This window comes from Triticum aestivum, chromosome 5D, assembly GCF_018294505.1.
Source record: "Triticum aestivum cultivar Chinese Spring chromosome 5D, IWGSC CS RefSeq v2.1, whole genome shotgun sequence".
NCBI lineage: Eukaryota > Viridiplantae > Streptophyta > Magnoliopsida > Poales > Poaceae > Triticum > Triticum aestivum.
The window spans coordinates 536,505,735-536,523,632 of record NC_057808.1 but is presented as its reverse complement, the minus strand read 5'-3'; the positions used below and the strand labels follow the sequence as shown (position 1 = coordinate 536,523,632).

The 17,898-nt window shown below is 45.8% G+C and overlaps 2 protein-coding genes across 2 annotated transcripts; both read left to right on the top strand.

Annotated features, from left to right (window-relative positions):
• Positions 1-13,972: 13,972 nt before the first annotated feature.
• Positions 13,973-14,841, top strand: LOC123126057 (uncharacterized). The gene has a single exon (XM_044546468.1). It carries the CDS (start codon positions 14,034-14,036, stop codon positions 14,640-14,642), a length of 609 nt encoding a protein of 202 aa, XP_044402403.1. The 5' UTR covers positions 13,973-14,033; the 3' UTR covers positions 14,643-14,841.
• A 1,984-nt stretch (positions 14,842-16,825) lies between these two features.
• LOC123126056 (uncharacterized) lies at positions 16,826-17,755 on the top strand. Its single transcript, XM_044546467.1, has one exon. The coding sequence runs from the start codon at positions 16,902-16,904 to the stop codon at positions 17,502-17,504; it is 603 nt and encodes a 200-aa protein (XP_044402402.1). The 5' UTR covers positions 16,826-16,901; the 3' UTR covers positions 17,505-17,755.
• Positions 17,756-17,898: the final 143 nt, after the last annotated feature.

The window sequence follows — 17,898 nt, the reverse complement described above, 5'->3', positions numbered from 1 at the left end:
TTAGACGTCCTCTAATTGTTGTTGCAACTTTTTACGTGGCTTCTATAGGTTTCTAGCAAGAACGTTTCTTACCTACGTAAAACCACAACGTGATATGCCAATTACTATTTACCCTTCATAAGGACCCTTTTCATCGAATCCGATCCGACTAAAGTGGGAGAGACAGACACCCGCCAGCCACCTTATGCAACTAGTGCATGTCAGTCGGTGGAACCAGTCTCACGTAAGCGTACGTGTAAGGTCGGTCCGGGCCGCTTCATCCCACGATGCCGCCGAATCAAGATAAGACTAGTAGCGGCAAGTAAATTGACATGATCTACGCCCACAACTGCTTTGTGTTCTACTCGTGCATAGTAACTACGCATAAACCTGGCTCATGATGCCACTGTTGGGGATCGTAGCAGAATTTTAAAATTTTCTACGCATCACCAAGATCCATCTATGGAGTCTACTAGCAACGAGGGGAAGGGAGTGCATCTACATACCCTTGTAGATCGCGAGCGGAAGCGTTCAAGTGAACGGGGTTGATGGAGTCGTACTCGTCGTGATCCAAATCACCGATGACCGAGCGCCGAACGGACGGCACCTCCGCGTTCAACACACGTACGGAGCAGCGACGTCTCCTCCTTCTTGATCCAGCAAGGGGGAAGGAGAGGTTGATGGAGATTCAGCAGCACGACGGCGTGGTGGTGGAAGTAGCGGGATCCTGGCAGGGCTTCGCCAAGCACAAGCGGGAGGGAGAGGTGTTGCAGGGGGAGAGGGAGGCGCCAGGGGCTGTGGTGCTGCTGCCCTCCCTCCCCCCACTATTTATAGGGACCCCTGGGGGGGGGTGCCGGCCCTGGGAGATCAGATCTCCAAGGGGGGGCGGCGGCCAAGGGGGATGGGGGGTGGCTTCCCCCCCAAGCCAAGTGGGGCGCCCCCACCCCTAGGGTTTCCAACCCTAGGCGCAGGGGGAGGCCCAAGGGGGGCGCCCCAGCCCACTAAGGGCTGGTTCCCTTCCCACTTCAGCCCATGGGGCCCTCCGGGATAGGTGGCCCCACCCGGTGGACCCCCGGGACCCTTCCGGTGGTCCCGGTACAATACCGATAACCCCCGAAACTTTCCCGGTGGCCGAAACATGACTTCCTATATATAATTCTTCACCTCCGGACCATTCTGGAACTCCTCGTGACGTCCGGGATCTCATCCGGACTCCGAACAACTTTCGGGTTTCCGCATACTAATATCTCTACAACCCTAGCGTCACCGAACCTTAAGTGTGTAGACCCTACGGGTTCGGGAGACATGCAGACATGACCGAGACGCCTCTCCGGTCAATAACCAACAGCAGGATCTGGATACCCATGTTGGCTCCCACATGTTCCACGATGATCTCATCGGATGAACCACGATGTCGAGGATTCAATCAATCCCGTATACAATTCCCTTTGTCAATGGGTACGTTACTTGCCCGAGATTCGATCGTCGGTATCCCAATACCTTGTTCAATCTCGTTACCGGCAAGTCACTTTACTCGTACCGTAATGCATGATCCCGTGACCAGACACTTGGTCACATTGAGCTCATTATGATGATGCATTACCGAGTGGGCCCAGAGATACCTCTCCGTCATACGGAGTGACAAATCCCAGTCTCGATCCGTGCCAACCCAACAGACACTTTCGGAGATACCCGTAGTGCACCTTTATAGTCACCCAGTTACGTTGTGACGTTTGGTACACCCAAAGCACTCCTCCGGTATCCGGGAGTTGCATGATCTCATGGTCTATGGAAATGATACTTGACATTGGAAAAGCTCTAGCAAACGAACTACACGATCTTTTGTGCTATGCTTAGGATTGGGTCTTGTCCATCACATCATTCTCCTAATGATGTGATCCCGTTATCAATGACATCCACTGTCCATAGTCAGGAAACCATGACTATCTGTTGATCAACGAGCTAGTCAACTAGAGGCTTACTAGGGACATGTTGTGGTCTATGTATTCACACATGCATTACGATTTCCGGATAACACAATTATAGCATGAACAATAGACAATTATCATGAACAAAGAAATATAATAATAACCATTTTATAATAATAACCATTTTATTATTGCCTCTAGGGCATATTTCCAACACCAGATGAGATCCCGGACGTCACGAGGAGTTCCAGAATGGTCCGGAGGTGAAGAATTATATATAGGAAGTCCAGTTTCGGCTACCGGGAAAGTTTCGGGGTCACCGGTATTATACCGGGACCACCAGAAGGGTACCGGGGGTCCATCGGGTGGGGCGACCTATCCCGGAGGGCCCCATGGGCTGAAATGGGGAAGGGAACCAGCCCCTGGTGGGCTGGTGCGCCCCCCTTGGGCCTCCCCTGCGCCTAGGTTGGAAACCCTAGGGGTGGGGGGCGCCCCACTTGACTTGGGGGGCAAGTCCCCCCCTTGGCCGCCGCCCCCCTTGAGATGGGATCTCCAGGGGGCCGACGCCCCCCCAGGGCCCCTATATATAGTGTAGGGGAGGGAGGGCAGCCGTACCCTAAGCCCTGGCGCCTCCCTCTCCCTCCCGTGGCACCTCTCCCTCTCGCTGAGCTTGGCGAAGCCCTGCCGAGATCCCCGCTGCTTCCACCACCACGTCGTCGTGCTGCTGGATCTCCATCAACCTCTCCCTCCCCTTGCTGGATCAAGAAGGAGGAGACGTCTTCCCAACCATACGTGTGTTGAACGCGGAGGTGCCGTCCGTTCGGCGCTAGGATCGTCGGTGATTTGGATCACGACGAGTACAACTCCATCAACCCCGTTCTCTTGAACGCTTCCGCTCGCGATCTACAAGGGTATGTAGATGCACTCCTCTCTCTCTCGTTGCTAGATGACTCCACAGATTGATCTTGGTGATGCATAGAAATTTTTTAATTTCTGCTACGATCCCCAACAGCCCTTGACTCAACACTAATCTTTATTATATAGCTCACGGACTCGATTACGTAAAGGAATCATAAAGCAAAACTCAAAACTAAATCATACTAAAAACTTTATTCCACTAGATCAAGATATTACTAAAATATTCAAACTAAGAAAAACGGTAAAGATAAGAGTGTGATGGTGATACAATACCGGGGCACCTCCCCCAAGCTTGGCAGTTGCCAAGGGGAGTGCCCATACCCATATGACTATGTCTCCTTTGCTGGTGAAGAAGATGGTGGTGATGATGGGTAGTCACACATCGAGCGTAAGAGATCCTCCAACTTGCGAATAATGCCCTTGAGTGCAACGATATGCTCCTTCAACAAAATATTTTCACGTGTGAGATACTTGTTTTGTATACGAGCTAAATCAATCGTCCTGAAAGCTTCGATCTCAGTTGGGGTAAGAAGATTGTGATCAAGTTGAAGGATGTCTTCTGTTGCCGGAACTTGGTCCTCCGTGGCCTTCTTGATCCCTTCATCCTGGTTGATCTCCATGGGTTCTTCCCTCTTCAGCTCTATCTTCATCAGCCAAGCATCGTTGTCACCATTGTTGGAGGAGGGGGACGACATGATGCCTGGCCTTGACAACCCTGACAGAAAATAGCTCAAAATAGGAACAGAGGATAATTGCGTGATACGGTGGTCAAAACCTTCGGGAGATTATATAATGAATTTTTACCGACCGAAAGAAGTATCGTGCAAGAAAACGGAGTCCGAAGAGCACACGAGGTGCTCACGAGGTAGGGGGGCGCGCCCAGGGGGGTAGGGCGCGCCCTCCACCCTCGTGGAGCCCTCGTGTCCTTCCCGGACTGCTTCTTATTTTTCTATTTTTCTAAATATTCCAAAATGGAGAAAAATTGCCATTAGAACTGTTTTGGAGTCGGTTTACTTACCGTACCACATACCTATTTCTTTTCGGAGTCCGAAACGTTCTGGAAAGTGTCCCTTATGTATTCCTTCGGGGTTACGGTTTCAATAACATTGGTTTCAACATTTATAGGATTACTTGAGATATAATGTTTTATTCTTTGACCGTTCACCACCTTCGGATTTGTGCCTTCGAAGCTGTTGATTTTTATGGCACCAGAATGATAGACCTCCTCGATAATGTAAGGACCTTCCCATTTAGAGAGAAGTTTTCCTGCAAAAAATCTTAAACGAGAGTTGTATAATAATACATAATCACCTACATTAAACTCACGCTTTTATATTCTTTTGTCATGCCATCTTTTAACTTTTTCATTAAACAGTTTGGCATTCTCATAGGCTTGGGTTCTCCATTCATCAAGTGAGATAATGTCAAATAACCTCTTCTCACCGGCAAGTTTGAAATCATAGTTGAGCTATTTAATGGCCCAATATGCCTTATGTTCTAGTTCGAGAGGTAAGTGACATGCTTTTCCATAAACCATTTTATACGGAGACATACCCATAGGATTGTTATATGCAGTTCTATAGGCCCATAATGCATCATCAAGTTTCTTGGACCAATTCTTTCTAGATCTATTAACAGTCTTTTGCAAAATTAATTTGAGTTCTCTGTTACTCAATTCTACTTGACCACTAGACTGTGGGTGATAAGGAGATGCAATTCTATGATTAACATCATACTTGGCAAGCATTTCACGAAAGGCACCATGAATAAAATGTGAACCACCATCAGTCATTAATATCTAGGGACTCCAAACCTCGGAAAAATAACTTCTTTAAGCATCTTAATAGAGGTGTTATGATCAACACTACTAGTTGGAATAGCTTCTACCCACTTAGTAACGTAATCAACAGCAACTAAAATATGTGTATACCCATTAGAGGCAGGAAACAGTCCCATATAATCAAAGCCCCAAACATCGAATGGTTCAATAACAAGTGAATAATTCATAGGCATTTCTTGACGTCTACTAATATTACCAATTCTTTGACATTCATCACAAGATAAGACAAACTTACGGGCATCCTTGAAGAGAGTAGGCCAATAAAAACCGGATTGCAATACCTTATGTGCAGTTCTATCTCCAGCGTGGTGTCCTCCATAAGCCCCGGAGTGACACTTGCGTAGGATCTGTTCCTGTTCATGCTCAGGTACACAACGTCTAATGACACCATCTACTCCTTCTTTATAAAGATGTAGGTCATCCCAGAAGTAATGTCTTAAATCATAGAAAAACTTTTTCTTTTGCTGGTATGTGAAACTAGGTGGTATAAATTTAGCAACAATGTAATTAGCATAATCAGCATACCATGGAGCAGTACGAGAAGCATTTATGACATTTAATTGTTCATCAGGAAAGCTATCATCAATAGGTAGTGGGTCATCAAGAACATTTTCTAACCTAGACAAGTTGTCTGCAACGGGGTTCTCAGCTCCCTTTCTATCAATAATATGCAAATCAAATTCTTGTAGCAAGAGAACCCATCTAATAAGTCTAGGTTTAGCATCTTTCTTTTCCATAAGATATTTAATAGCAGCATGATCAGTGTGAATAGTTACTTTAGAATCAACAATATAAGGTCTGAACTTATCACAAGCAAATACAACTGCTAAGAATTCTTTTTCAGTAGTTGCATAATTTCTCTGAACACTGTCTAGAGTTTTACTAGCATATTGAATAACATTTAATTTCTTATCAACTCTTTGTCCTAGAAGCACCTACAACATAATCACTAGCATCACACATAATTTCAAAAGGTAAATTCCAATCAGGTGGCAGAACAATAGGTGCAGAGATCAATGCTTTCTTAAGTATTTCAAATGCTTCTACACAATCATCATCAAAGACAAATGGTATATCTTTTTGTAACAGATTAGTCAGAGGCCGAGAAAGTTTTGAGAAGTCCTTAATGAACCTCCTATAAAAACCGGCATGACCAAGAAAACTTCTTATACCTTTGATGTCCTTGGGACATGGCATCTTTTCAATAGAGTCAACTTTAGCTTTGTCAACTTCAATACCTCTTTCAGAAATTTTATGCCCCAAGACAATACCTTCATTAACCATAAAGTGGCATTTCTCCCAATTCAAGACAAGATTAGTTTCTTCACATATCTGCAAAACTCGATCAAGGTTGCTCAAGCAATCATCAAAAGAGGATCCATACACGGAGAAATCATCCATGAAAACCTCACAAATCTTTTCACAAAAATCAGAGAATATAGCCATCATGCATCTTTGAAAGGTAGCAAGTGTATTACATAAACCAAAAGGTATACGTCTATAAGCAAAAGTACCGAAAGGGCAAGTAAAAGTGGTCTTAGTTTGATCATCAGCTGACACAGGTATTTGAGAGAAACCAGAATAACCATCTAGAAAGAAAAAATGTGTATGTTTGGATAATCTTTCTAGCATTTGATCCATGAATGGCAAGGGCTAAAGATCTTTTTTAGTAGCTTTATTTAATTTGTGGAAATCAATTACCATCCTATAACATGTAATAATTCTTTGCGGAATCAATTCATCTTTATCATTACGAACAACAGTAATACCTCCCTTCTTAGGGACACAATGGACATGGCTTACCCACTGACTATCAGCAACGGGATAAATTATACTTGCCTCAAGGAGCTTTAATATTTCCTTTCTTACCACTTCTTTCATCTTAGGATTCAGCCGTCGTTGGTGATCAATAATTGGTTTGGCATCTTTCTCCAATTTATTTTATGTTGACATAGAGTGGGACTAATGCCCTTAAGATCATCAAGAGTATATCCAATAGCAGCACGGTGCTTCTTCAGAGTTTTCAATAGTTTTTCTTCCTCCTTCTCTGAAAGGTTAGCACTAATAATAACATGATATATCTTCTTTTCATCAAGATAAGCATATTTAAGAGTATCAGGCAATGGTTTAAGCTCAAACACGGGATCACCCTTGGGTGGAGGAGGATCCCCTAAGATTTCAATAGGCAAGTTGTGTTTCAGAATAGGTCCCTGTTTAAAGAACACTTCATCTATTTCCCTTCTTTCATTCATAAACATATCATTTTCATGGTCTAGCAAATATTGTTCTAAAGGATCATTAGGAGGCACGGCAATAGAAGCAAGCCCTATAATTTCATCCTTACTAGGAAATTCCTCTTCACGGTGTTGTCTACGAAATTTAGAAAAGTTAAACTCATGAGACATATCACTTAAACCAATAGTAACAACATCCTTTTCGCAGTCTATCTTAGCGTTAACAGTGTTCAAGAAGGGTCTACCAAATATAATGGGACAAAAGCTATCTTGTGGGGAACCAAGAACAAGAAATTCAGCAGGATATTTAGTTTTCCCACACAAGACTTCAACATCTCTAACAATCCCAATTGGTGAAATAGTATCTCTATTGGCATGCTTAATTGTGACATCAATTTCTTCTAACTCAGTAGGTGTAATATCACGCATAATTTCTTTGTATAAGTCAATAGGTATTGCACTAGCACTAGCACCCATGTCACATAAGCCATGATAACAATGATCTCCTATTTTAACAGAAATAACAGCATGCCTACCACAGGTCTATGTTTATATTTAGCACTAGGTTTAGCAATTCTAGCAGTCTCATCACGGAAATAAATAACATGCCCATCAATATTATCAGCCAAGAGATCTTTAACAATAGCAATATTAGGTTCAACTTTAACTTGCTCAGGAGGTGTATAGGTTCTAATATTGCCTTTACGAACCACAGTTGAAGCTTTAGCATGATCCTTTATTCTAACAGGGAAAGGTGGTTTCTCAACATAAGCAGTAGGAACAATAGGATCATTATAAGTGATAGTCTTTTCTTCAACTTTAATAGGTGCAACTACTTTTACTTCTATGGGAGGATTATATTTAAACCACTTCTCCTTAGGGAGATCAACGTGAGTAGCAAAAGATTCACAAAAAGAAGCTACTATCTCAGAGTCAAGTCCATATTTGGTGCTAAATTTATGGAAAACATCGGTATCCATAAAAGATTTAACACAATCAAACTTAGGTGTTATACCTGACTCCTTACCTTCGTCGAGGTCCCAATCTTCAGAGTTGCGTTTAATTCTTTCCAATAAAACCCATTTGAATTCAATAGTCTTCATCATAAAAGACCCAGTACAAGAAGTATCGAGCATGGTGCGATTGTTGTCAGAAAGCCGAGCATACAAATTTTGAATAATCATTTCTCTTGAGAGCTCATGATTGGGGCATGAATATAACATTGACTTAAGCCCCCCCCCCCAAGCTTGAGCAATGCTTTCTCCTTCGCGAGGCCAAAAATTATATATATAGTTATGATCACGATGAACAAGATGCATAGGATAAAACTTCTGATGAAATTCCAATTTCAATCGTTTGTAGTTCCATGATCCCATATCATCACATAGCCTATACCATGTCAATGCATCTCCCTTCAAAGATAAAGGGAAGACATTCTTCTTGATAACATCATCGGGCATACCTGCAAGCTTAAATAATCCACAAACTTCATCCACATATATCAGGTGCTCATCAGGATGTAATGTTCCATCTCCTGCAAAAGGATTAGCTAGCAGTTTCTCTATCATACCCGAAGCAATTTCAAAGTAGACATTTTCATTTTCAGTAGGTTCAGTAGGTTGAGGAGCAACTCTTTGCTCTACTGGTCGGGGTGAAGATACCCCGAACAAGCCCCTCAGAGGATTACTTTCCATAGTAACAAGTGACAGTAAATTTCAGCACACTATATAAATTTTTCCTTACCAAATTCCACCTACCAAAGGCGCTTCACTCCCCGGCAACGGCGCCAGAAAAGAGTCTTGATGACCCACAAGTATAGGGGATCTATCGTAGTCCTTTCGATAAGTAAGAGTGTCGAACCCAACGAGGAGCAGAAGGAAATGATAAGCGGTTTTCAGCAAGGTATTCTCTGCAAGCACTGAAATTATAGGTAACAGATAGTTTTGTGATAAGATAATTTGTAACGAGCAACAAGTAACAAAAGTAAATAAAGTGCAGCAAGGTGGCCCAATCCTTTTTGTAGCAAAGGACAAGCCTGGACAAACTCTTATATAGAGAAAAGCGCTCCCGAGGACACATGGGAATTATCGTCAAGCTAGTTTTCATCACGTTCATATGATTCGCGTTCGGTACTTTGATAATTTGATATGTGGGTGGACCGGTGCTTGGGTGCTGTCCTTACTTGGACAAGCATCCCACTTATGATTAACTCCTATTGCAAGCATCCGCAACTACAAAAGAAGTATTAAGGTAAACCTAACCATAGCATGAAACATATGGATCCAAATCAGCCCCTTACGAAGCAACGCATAAACTAGGGTTTAAGCTTCTGTCACTCTAGCAACCCATCATCTACTTATTACTTCCCAATGCCTTCCTCTAGGCCCAAATAATGGTGAAGTGTCATGTAGTCGACGTTCACATAACACCACTAGAGGAGAGACAACATACATCTCATCAAAATATCGAACGAATACCAAATTCACATGACTACTAATAGCAAGACTTCTCCCATGTTCTCAGGAACAAACGTAACTACTCACAAAGCATATTCATGTTCATAATCAGAGGAGTATTAATATGCATAAAGGATCTGAACATATGATCTTCCACCAAATAAACCAACTAGCATCAACTACAAGGAGTAATCAACACTACTAGCAACCTACAGGTACCAATCCCAGACTTAGAGACAAGAATTGGATACAAGAGATGAACTAGGGTTTGAGAGGAGATGGTGCTGGTGAAGATATTGATGGAGATTGGCCCCCTCCCGATGAGAGGAGCGTTGGTGATGACGATGGCGATGATTTCCCCCTCCCGGAGGGAAGTGTCCCCGGTAGAACAGCTCCGCCGGAGCCCTAGATTGGTTCCGCCAAGGTTCCGCCGCCAGTCTCGTCCCGAAAGCTTGCTTATGATTTTTCTTCGGATGAAAGACTTCATATAGCAGAAGATGGGCATCGGAGGGCCAACAGGGGGCCCACGAGGTAGGGGGGCGCGCCCCCCACCCTCGTGCCCAGGGTGTGGGTCCCCTCTGGTATTTCTTCCGCTCAATATTTTTTATTATTTCCAAAAATAACTTCCGTGGAGTTTCACGACTTTTGGAGTTGTGCAGAATAGGTCTCTAATATTTGCTCCTTTTCCAGCCCAGAATTCCAGCTGCCGGCATTCTCCCTCTTTATGTAAACCTTGTAAAATAAGAGAGAATAGGCATAAGTATTGTGACATAATGTGTAATAACAACCCATAATGCAATAAATATCAATATAAAAGCATGATGCAAAATGGACGTATCAGGGCACCGCACACGCTAAACAATCAACTTGTGTGTTCTAGGGCGCCCCCCTCCCCCGTATATAAAGGAGCAAGGGGAGAGGGCTGGCGGCCTCATAGGGTGCGTCCCAAGGGGGGAATCCTACTCCTACTAGGAGTAGGTTCCCCCTTTCCTAGTCCAACTAGGAGGGGAAGGAAAGAGGAGGATGGGAGAAGGAAAGAGGGGGCCGGCCCCCCAAACCCTAAACCAATTCGGTTTGGGCCTCGGGGGGCGCTCCACACACTTCCCTTGCTGCCCCCTATTTCCACTAAGGCCCATGAAGGCCCATTGACCCCCCCGGGGGTTCCGGTAACCTCCCGGTACTCTGGTATTTATCCGGTGACCTCCGGAACCCTTCCGGTGTCCGAATATAACCTTCCAATATATCAATCTTTATGTCTCAACCATTTCGAGACTCCTCGTCATGTCCGTGATCACATCTGGTACTCCGAACAACCTTCGATACATCAAATCACATAAACTCATAATACCAATCGTCATCGAACGTTAAGCGTGCGGACCCTACGGGTTCGAGAACTATGTAGACATGACCGAGACTCACTTCCGTTCAATAACCAATAGCGGAACCTGGATGCTCATATCGGTTCGTACATATTCTACGAAGATCTTTATCGGTCAAACCGCATAACATCATACGTTGTTCCCTTTGTCATCGGTATGTTACTTGCCCGAGATTCGATCGTCGGTATCATCATACCTAGTTCAATCTCGTTACCGGCAAGTCTCTTTACTCGTTCCGTAATGCATCATCCTGCATCTAACCCATTAGTCACATTGCTTGCAAGGCTTATAGTGATGTGCATTACCGAGAGGGCCCAGAGATACCTCTCCGAAACACGGAGTGACAAATCCTAATCTCGATCTATGCAACCCAACAAACACCATCAGAGACACCTGTAGAGCATCTTTATAATCACCCAGTTACGTTGTGACGTTTGATAGCACACAAGGTGTTCCTCCGGTATTCGGGAGTTGCATAATCTCATAGTTAGAGGAACATGTATAAGTCATGAAGAAAGCAATAGCAATAAACTAAACGATCATAGTGCTAAACTAACGGATGGGTCAAGTCAATCACATCATTCTCTAATGATGTGATCCCGTTAATCAAATGACAACTCATGTCTATGGCTAGGAAACTTAACCATCTTTGATAATGAGCTAGTCAAGTAGAGGCATACTAGTGACACTCTGTTTTTTGTCTATGTATTCACACATGTACTAAGTTTCCGGTTAATACAATTCTAGCATGAATAATACATATTTATCATGATATAAGGAAATAAATAATAACTTTATTATTGCCTCTAGGGCATATTTCCTTCAAGTAGAGCACACTTTCTCTTCAGTAGGTGATATAAGGACCTCATATAGTGCCTCCTCCCACACACAGACTCCACCACCAATAGCATTCTGATGCATATATTTATATTTAGTATTATGTAGTTTACAAATTGATGTACATATGTGCGGAAAGAAACGTTATGGGGCTAAGCTACCAAGGCTACCAGGGCGCAGTGGCGCAGCTACGGTGGTGTCTCCGGCGAAGGGGCGGCAAGGTGCGGCACGGGAAGGCCTGTGTGTAGGCATTCGGTGGGGCGTGCTCAGTTGGGAGGTGGCGGCGAATCGAGGGGCTGTGTTAAGATCCGCGTCGGCTTCCTCTGGACGATCTGTCCCATCGAGCGGCGTGGTTTGCGGGAAAGCTGGCTGGTGGCGGCCACCTTGCCCTTTAGCGGTGGTGGCACAGGATGGGGGACTGGGCACCTCCATTGATCTCTGGTCAGATCCACCCGGATCTGGCCCCTTGGTCAATGAACGGGTGGCTTGGGGGGATGGCAGCGGCCTTCCAGGTTGCTTCGATGGTGTGGGCCGCGACGACATGGTGGCGGTCCACGGGCGCTGGCGGTTCGCAGCGACGGCGGGACTAGCTCCGTCGTCTGGCCGTTGGTGAGCTGTGTGGATTCCCCTAGGTCCTCTCGCGGCGGCAAGTTGTGGCCTTTCAAGCACCTCGCGTTGTTGGTCGATTGTCCCGTACCTACCAGATGCAGATCCAGGCTGGGAGCCGAGGTTGGGCACCACAGGGGGTGACATTGGGAGAGGCAGCGGGAGTGATGGGTGGCTTTGACATGGTCGGGCCCCTGCTAGTGACGGTTTTAGACTTAGATGTGAGATAAGTATTTCACATCTAGATGTGAAATAGCAAACTTGTTTGTTAAATAGTACTCGTGACCTTGCAAAATAGTGCACGTCGTGGTGAGCTTGTTTCCTCCTCTTTTTGGTTCCTGCTTTTGTGGCTTTGTCCATTGTTGTTAGGGAAACGTTTAGCCCCCGCGCGTCGGCCGAAGCGTTAGCGCCGGACGCGCGCTGCGCATTCGATCGTTTCGTTCGATCCCTCCTAGTAATTCCACGGACACACGTTTCCTAGTGGCCTCACCCCACGTCCCTTTCCGCCGTAGCCTCCATCTTCTTCCTCTCTTTTTCTGTCCCCTACCTTTTACGCCATGGAATGGCAGAAGCTGCTTGCTACCAGCCGCGCGCTGCTCGCCCGCGATCCTCCTGCGTGCCCCCGCTGCCGCCATGAAATCCGCTCCATCCATCCATCTAGCTCCACTCCGACGATCGAACATCCATCCCTGGGAGCTACAACCAGCTGAGCCAGAAGCTGCAACCATCCATCAATTTTGCTTCTACCGGCGATGGATTTGCTACATCTATCATGGCGGAGCTGCGACCTACTACGGCGGTGGCATTTTTTGTTGCAACCATCATCAGTTTTTGCTACTACCGGTGAGGGATTTTGCTACAACCAACAGAGCATTTTTTTTGCCACCACCCGACGCCAGAGCTGGAAACAACATCTGTTTTTGCTGCATGGACTAGAGTAATTTCTGCGCCGGCAACGCCGGAGGCTTTATTTTGTTTCAACCGGCAACCGGAAAAGCTTCCATCGACATGTGTTTTTGCTACATGGGAGCTGCATCCAGGGGAGAGGTGGAGGTTTGCATTGGGGACGCATGACCATGCTGCCGGTGAGCTGCACCGGAGACAGACGGGAGGGCTACGACGGCGAGTGTAAAGTATGTTGCAAGCAAGGCCACGAACGGCGTGGTTTGATGCGTAGATCACGAACGGATGGCGAGACGGTTAGTGTGGTCGACGATGGCGCCGGTGATGCTTCGACGACGGCCATGGAGAGACGGCGTGCTGCTGCTGACGAGGCAGTCTCGGGGGGCAGTTTGTCTAGAGCAGGTCAACGCTGATTTCCATCTCTCTGGATCCAATCTAAGAGGAATCTGGGAAAGGGAAAAGATGACGTGGGAGTTCTAATCTAACAGCCACAAATGAAGTAATCCAGCGGCTGGCCTGAGTAGTCGCCTTGTTGTTAAGTGTAAATAAACCTTCGTTTGTACTCCTAGTGGAAACAACCATCATTGTCAAAAAGAAAAGAGAAAAATAAAACTCTTGAGATCGCATACACACCTAGCCCTCGATGTCAGGATCAAATTAGGCATCGAACAGGTGGTGTGCAAACATGATGGTGTTCGCGTATGTTTGCGCGGGCGCACGCCAGAAATAGCCGCTTTCAAACGAGCGGCATGTATAGAGCAGCGACCCACGACACACTCCCGACCACACGCCCTGAACGGCCGCGCGCATCCATGCATGCATGCAGCCAGCCAGCCTCTGGTCGCGCGCGCGTGTATATACTCACCCACGTCCCACTCGCATTCTCGTGATCGATCGATCGATCGGAGACCGCCTCCCGGCCGGCCGGAGTGGATCGTACTCATACGTCGACCATGGCCACGCGCCGCAGCAGCACGGGCGGCTCCCACGTCTCCTCCCTCCTCGTCCTTCTCTTCCTCGCCTCCGCCTCGTCCTTCCTCCTCGGCGCCCGCGCCAAAGGCCCCGTCGTGGACGTCAAGGCGTCCTGCGCCAAGACGGACGGCCCGATCACCTGCAACTCCTTCCTCGGGCCCGAGCCGGACACCAAGACGGCGGACGCGCGCGGGCTGGCGGAGATCGCCATGAGGGTCACCGCCAAGCTCGGCGGCTTGGTGGGGGCCTACGCGCGCCGCGAGCTGGACCTGGTCAAGGACAACCCGACGTGGCAGTGCCTGGACGAGTGCGCCGAGGACATCGAGGACGCGCTGTCGCACCTGGACGACGCCCTGGGCGGCGTCAACGACGCCCAGTTCGACCAGGTCCGCCAGTACATCGACCTCTCCGAGCAGGACACATGGTCCTGCGACGAGACCTGCCGGGAGACGCCGCCCAGCCCGGTCAAGACCGAGCTGCTCCGCAAGAACCTCGAGTTCGAGAGGATGATGAACGTTACCCGCCAGCTCATCAAGCTCGCCGACGGGGGCGCCTCGCCGGTGCCGCCGAAACCCGCTATTCTGCCATGAGCTAGTTGCATAATTCACACTACCGATATACCATTCATGATGAGCATATCTATATATGTACGCACCCACTACGAGTGTTACATACTACTCCGTCTTAGCTATATATAGGTTGTAATAATTGTACGTAGTACTTGTTTTATTCTGCAAAAATGTCTCTTACCAATAAATTAAACTGGTTGGCGAATAGCTTATCTCTGTCTTTCTTGACGTGTTTCGAATAACAAAGCTTTTGTGTATTCCCTTCGTCCTTAAAAGGATGTACTTTCAATTTTGTTGGAAAGTCAAACTTTTTTATGTTTGACTGTATTTATATAATAGTACATCAATATTTATGTCATCAAATGAGTAGCATTAGATTCATAATAAAATATATTTTCATCATACTCCTATTTGGTTTCACAAACATTGATATATTTTTGGACAAACTCGGTCAAATTTTGAGATAATTTGACCTTCCAACAAAGTTGGAAGTACACCCTTTGAAAGACAGAGGGAGTACATAACATTGTTACAAAAGAATTCACTTACTGGGCCAACATCGTTCACATTTAATATTCTGCGGAAGGACATGACCACCACTAAATTCAACAAGAATAAATTTGCACCAAAGCTTGTTTGATTGTAGCATAGGAAAAAACAAAAAACTTTGGTTTGATTGAATCAATTTTTTTTCTTGGTGGAAAGGAATTCTTGGGGAAACAAGTTTAAGGAATATAATCCTGCAAGTTAAACAATCTTTACATGGGGAGAGACAACCAAAAATTAGTAAGAAAGCTAAAGAACTAATACATATAGAAAACTCATGAGAATTCTAATGGTTCGTGTTATTTGCACGACAACAAATACTCTAAAATAGGAAAAAACAATAAGATTACAATGTTGTGTCCACCGGAATCCTAAAGGATTGAACTTAGCGGAAGTGATTATTTTTCACAGAACATGAATCCTTGATGTTTTCTTTCTTTCTTTTGAAACAGCCACTAATACTTGAGTGTGATCTCATTTTAAAAAGAGATCGATCCATTTTATAAGTGAAACCGGAACGAAAAGAAGATTGTTTGCTACTCCCTCCGTAAACAAATATAAGAGCGTTTAGATCACTACCAATATTTCTTTACAGAGCGAGTACATCATAGAAAATAAACTTAGATACCATTGTAAAATTTAAATTTCAGCCGACAACATTACCATTACTCCTTATGCTTAGAAATCTTGTCATTTTAGTTAATTTCGTAAATCAATTTCAAGCTTAGACCGTAAATTTTTGGATATGCTGGGTGCAGCTCGAAAAGTATGATTGTAAGGAAATACTCGCTTTCGTAGGTTGTTTTAATATTTCCTCGCTATTCTTAAGTTTCCCCAAAAAAAAAAAACTTCGCCAATTATATCCAGAAACAACATATAGTTTTTATCAGAGTACTTTTGGACAATAATCCAATGGTATTTAATCTGGTGTCATATAACTCGCATGTCATTAAACTACTATATCATTGTTATGTACTTGCGCTCTTAACTAGGTTTCTTTATTTTCAACACAGTACAAACGCAGACGCTCATACATATGCACATACAATCATTCTTATGAACGCACACACACCCTCTATCCCTATGTGCACCTTCGAAAGACTGAGCCGACACATCATTTTGAGATTGACGAACTCGCTACAGACACCTTCGTAGTCGGCGGGAACGTCTCCTCCCACTAAACGTACATCACGGGGAAATACGACCACCAATGTCAAGTCTACGACTTGAACCTTGTGAGTTGGTTCCACCGTAAGGAACCTAACCATCTGAGTATAATTTTCTCAAGTCTCATTCAAATTTGGAAAAGTGCACTTTTTTTTTTAGAAAATGAGAGGCTAGAGCAGGTGCAAGTTGCAATCTTCACTAAGTTGAAGCTATGGTTTTGTAAATCAAATGAGATTCATAACCTCAATCCACTTAGACATAGATAGGCCCTTTCAAATTTTGACCACTTATGTGTAAAATTACACTATGCATGTATTGAACATGCAGAAATAATATGATTGCATTTGTTTGCAAAATACTTTTATGCTATACAATACTAGTATATACTCTCTTTTTTACTAATATTAGGAGTTGCTCTCCTTGAAACTTAGCCACTGCTCGCTCACAAAACACTCCTGACCACGCGCACCGAGCGGGCACATGCACACATACATACGTACATGCAGCTCTCGTCACCACTCCCAAGACAAATCGAGCCTCAGGCCGGAGCGAGTTCACCGATCGACCATGGCCATGGCGGCGCGTTGCAACACGCCTAGTGTCAACCTCCTATCCCTCCTCCTCCTCCTCTCCAGCGCCCTGTTCGTCGCCGCCGACGACAACTCCGTCAAGGACGCCTGCTCCAAGGCGCCGGACCAGCAGTTCTGCGTGGCCTTCCTGTCGGGCATCCCGGGGAGCAGGACGGTGGACGCGCGCGGGCTGGCGGAGCTGGGCATCCGCGCCGCCGCCAAGATCGGCGCCGCAGAGGGCACCGCCGCGCGCACACAGCTGAACCTGGTCACCATCAAAGGCCCGCAGTGGCAGTGCATGGACTCGTGCGTCGCCGACGTGGAGGAGGCCGTCTCCCACCTCGACGTCGACAGGGGCAAGGGCGGCGTCACCGCCATCGACGACGCCAAGTTCAACGACGCGCGCGACTACGTGGAGAGCGCCGAGAAGGACGGGCTGACGTGGAACTGCGACCAGTGCCGGGATGGCCTCACGGCGCCCGTCAAGACCGGGCTGCTACCGAAAGGCAACGAGTTCGAGAAGGTCATGGGGGCCGTCACGGCCCTCATCAAGCGGGCCGGCGGGAGCGCCGCGCCGGCGCCGGCGCCCGGCCCGTCCTGAACTCGCCGCGAGAAATAGTACTAATACCAATTCGCACGTGTTGCAGTAATTCGACACAGAGTAACGTACTTCTTGATGTTCTTTTTTTCTGATCGACCAGGTTTTCTATGGTAGCTGTATGTTCATCTTGATCAGTGCTTCTTTTAGTTTACGTCATTTATTAGCTTTGTCATCTCCTTTTGTCATTATTGAGACATTGTTTGGTGCTTGCCAGTTCGGGATATTTTGTTAATGCATTAAATTTTATTTTCTGCGGGATCTCTGTTTTTTATTAGATAGAAAAATAATTGAGCAGAAAATAAAACCAGCCGAAAATATCAAAGAACACATGATACCTTGTGTTTTTTTTGACATTATTTGTTTTGAGATTGCTTACCACATAATATGTGCACCT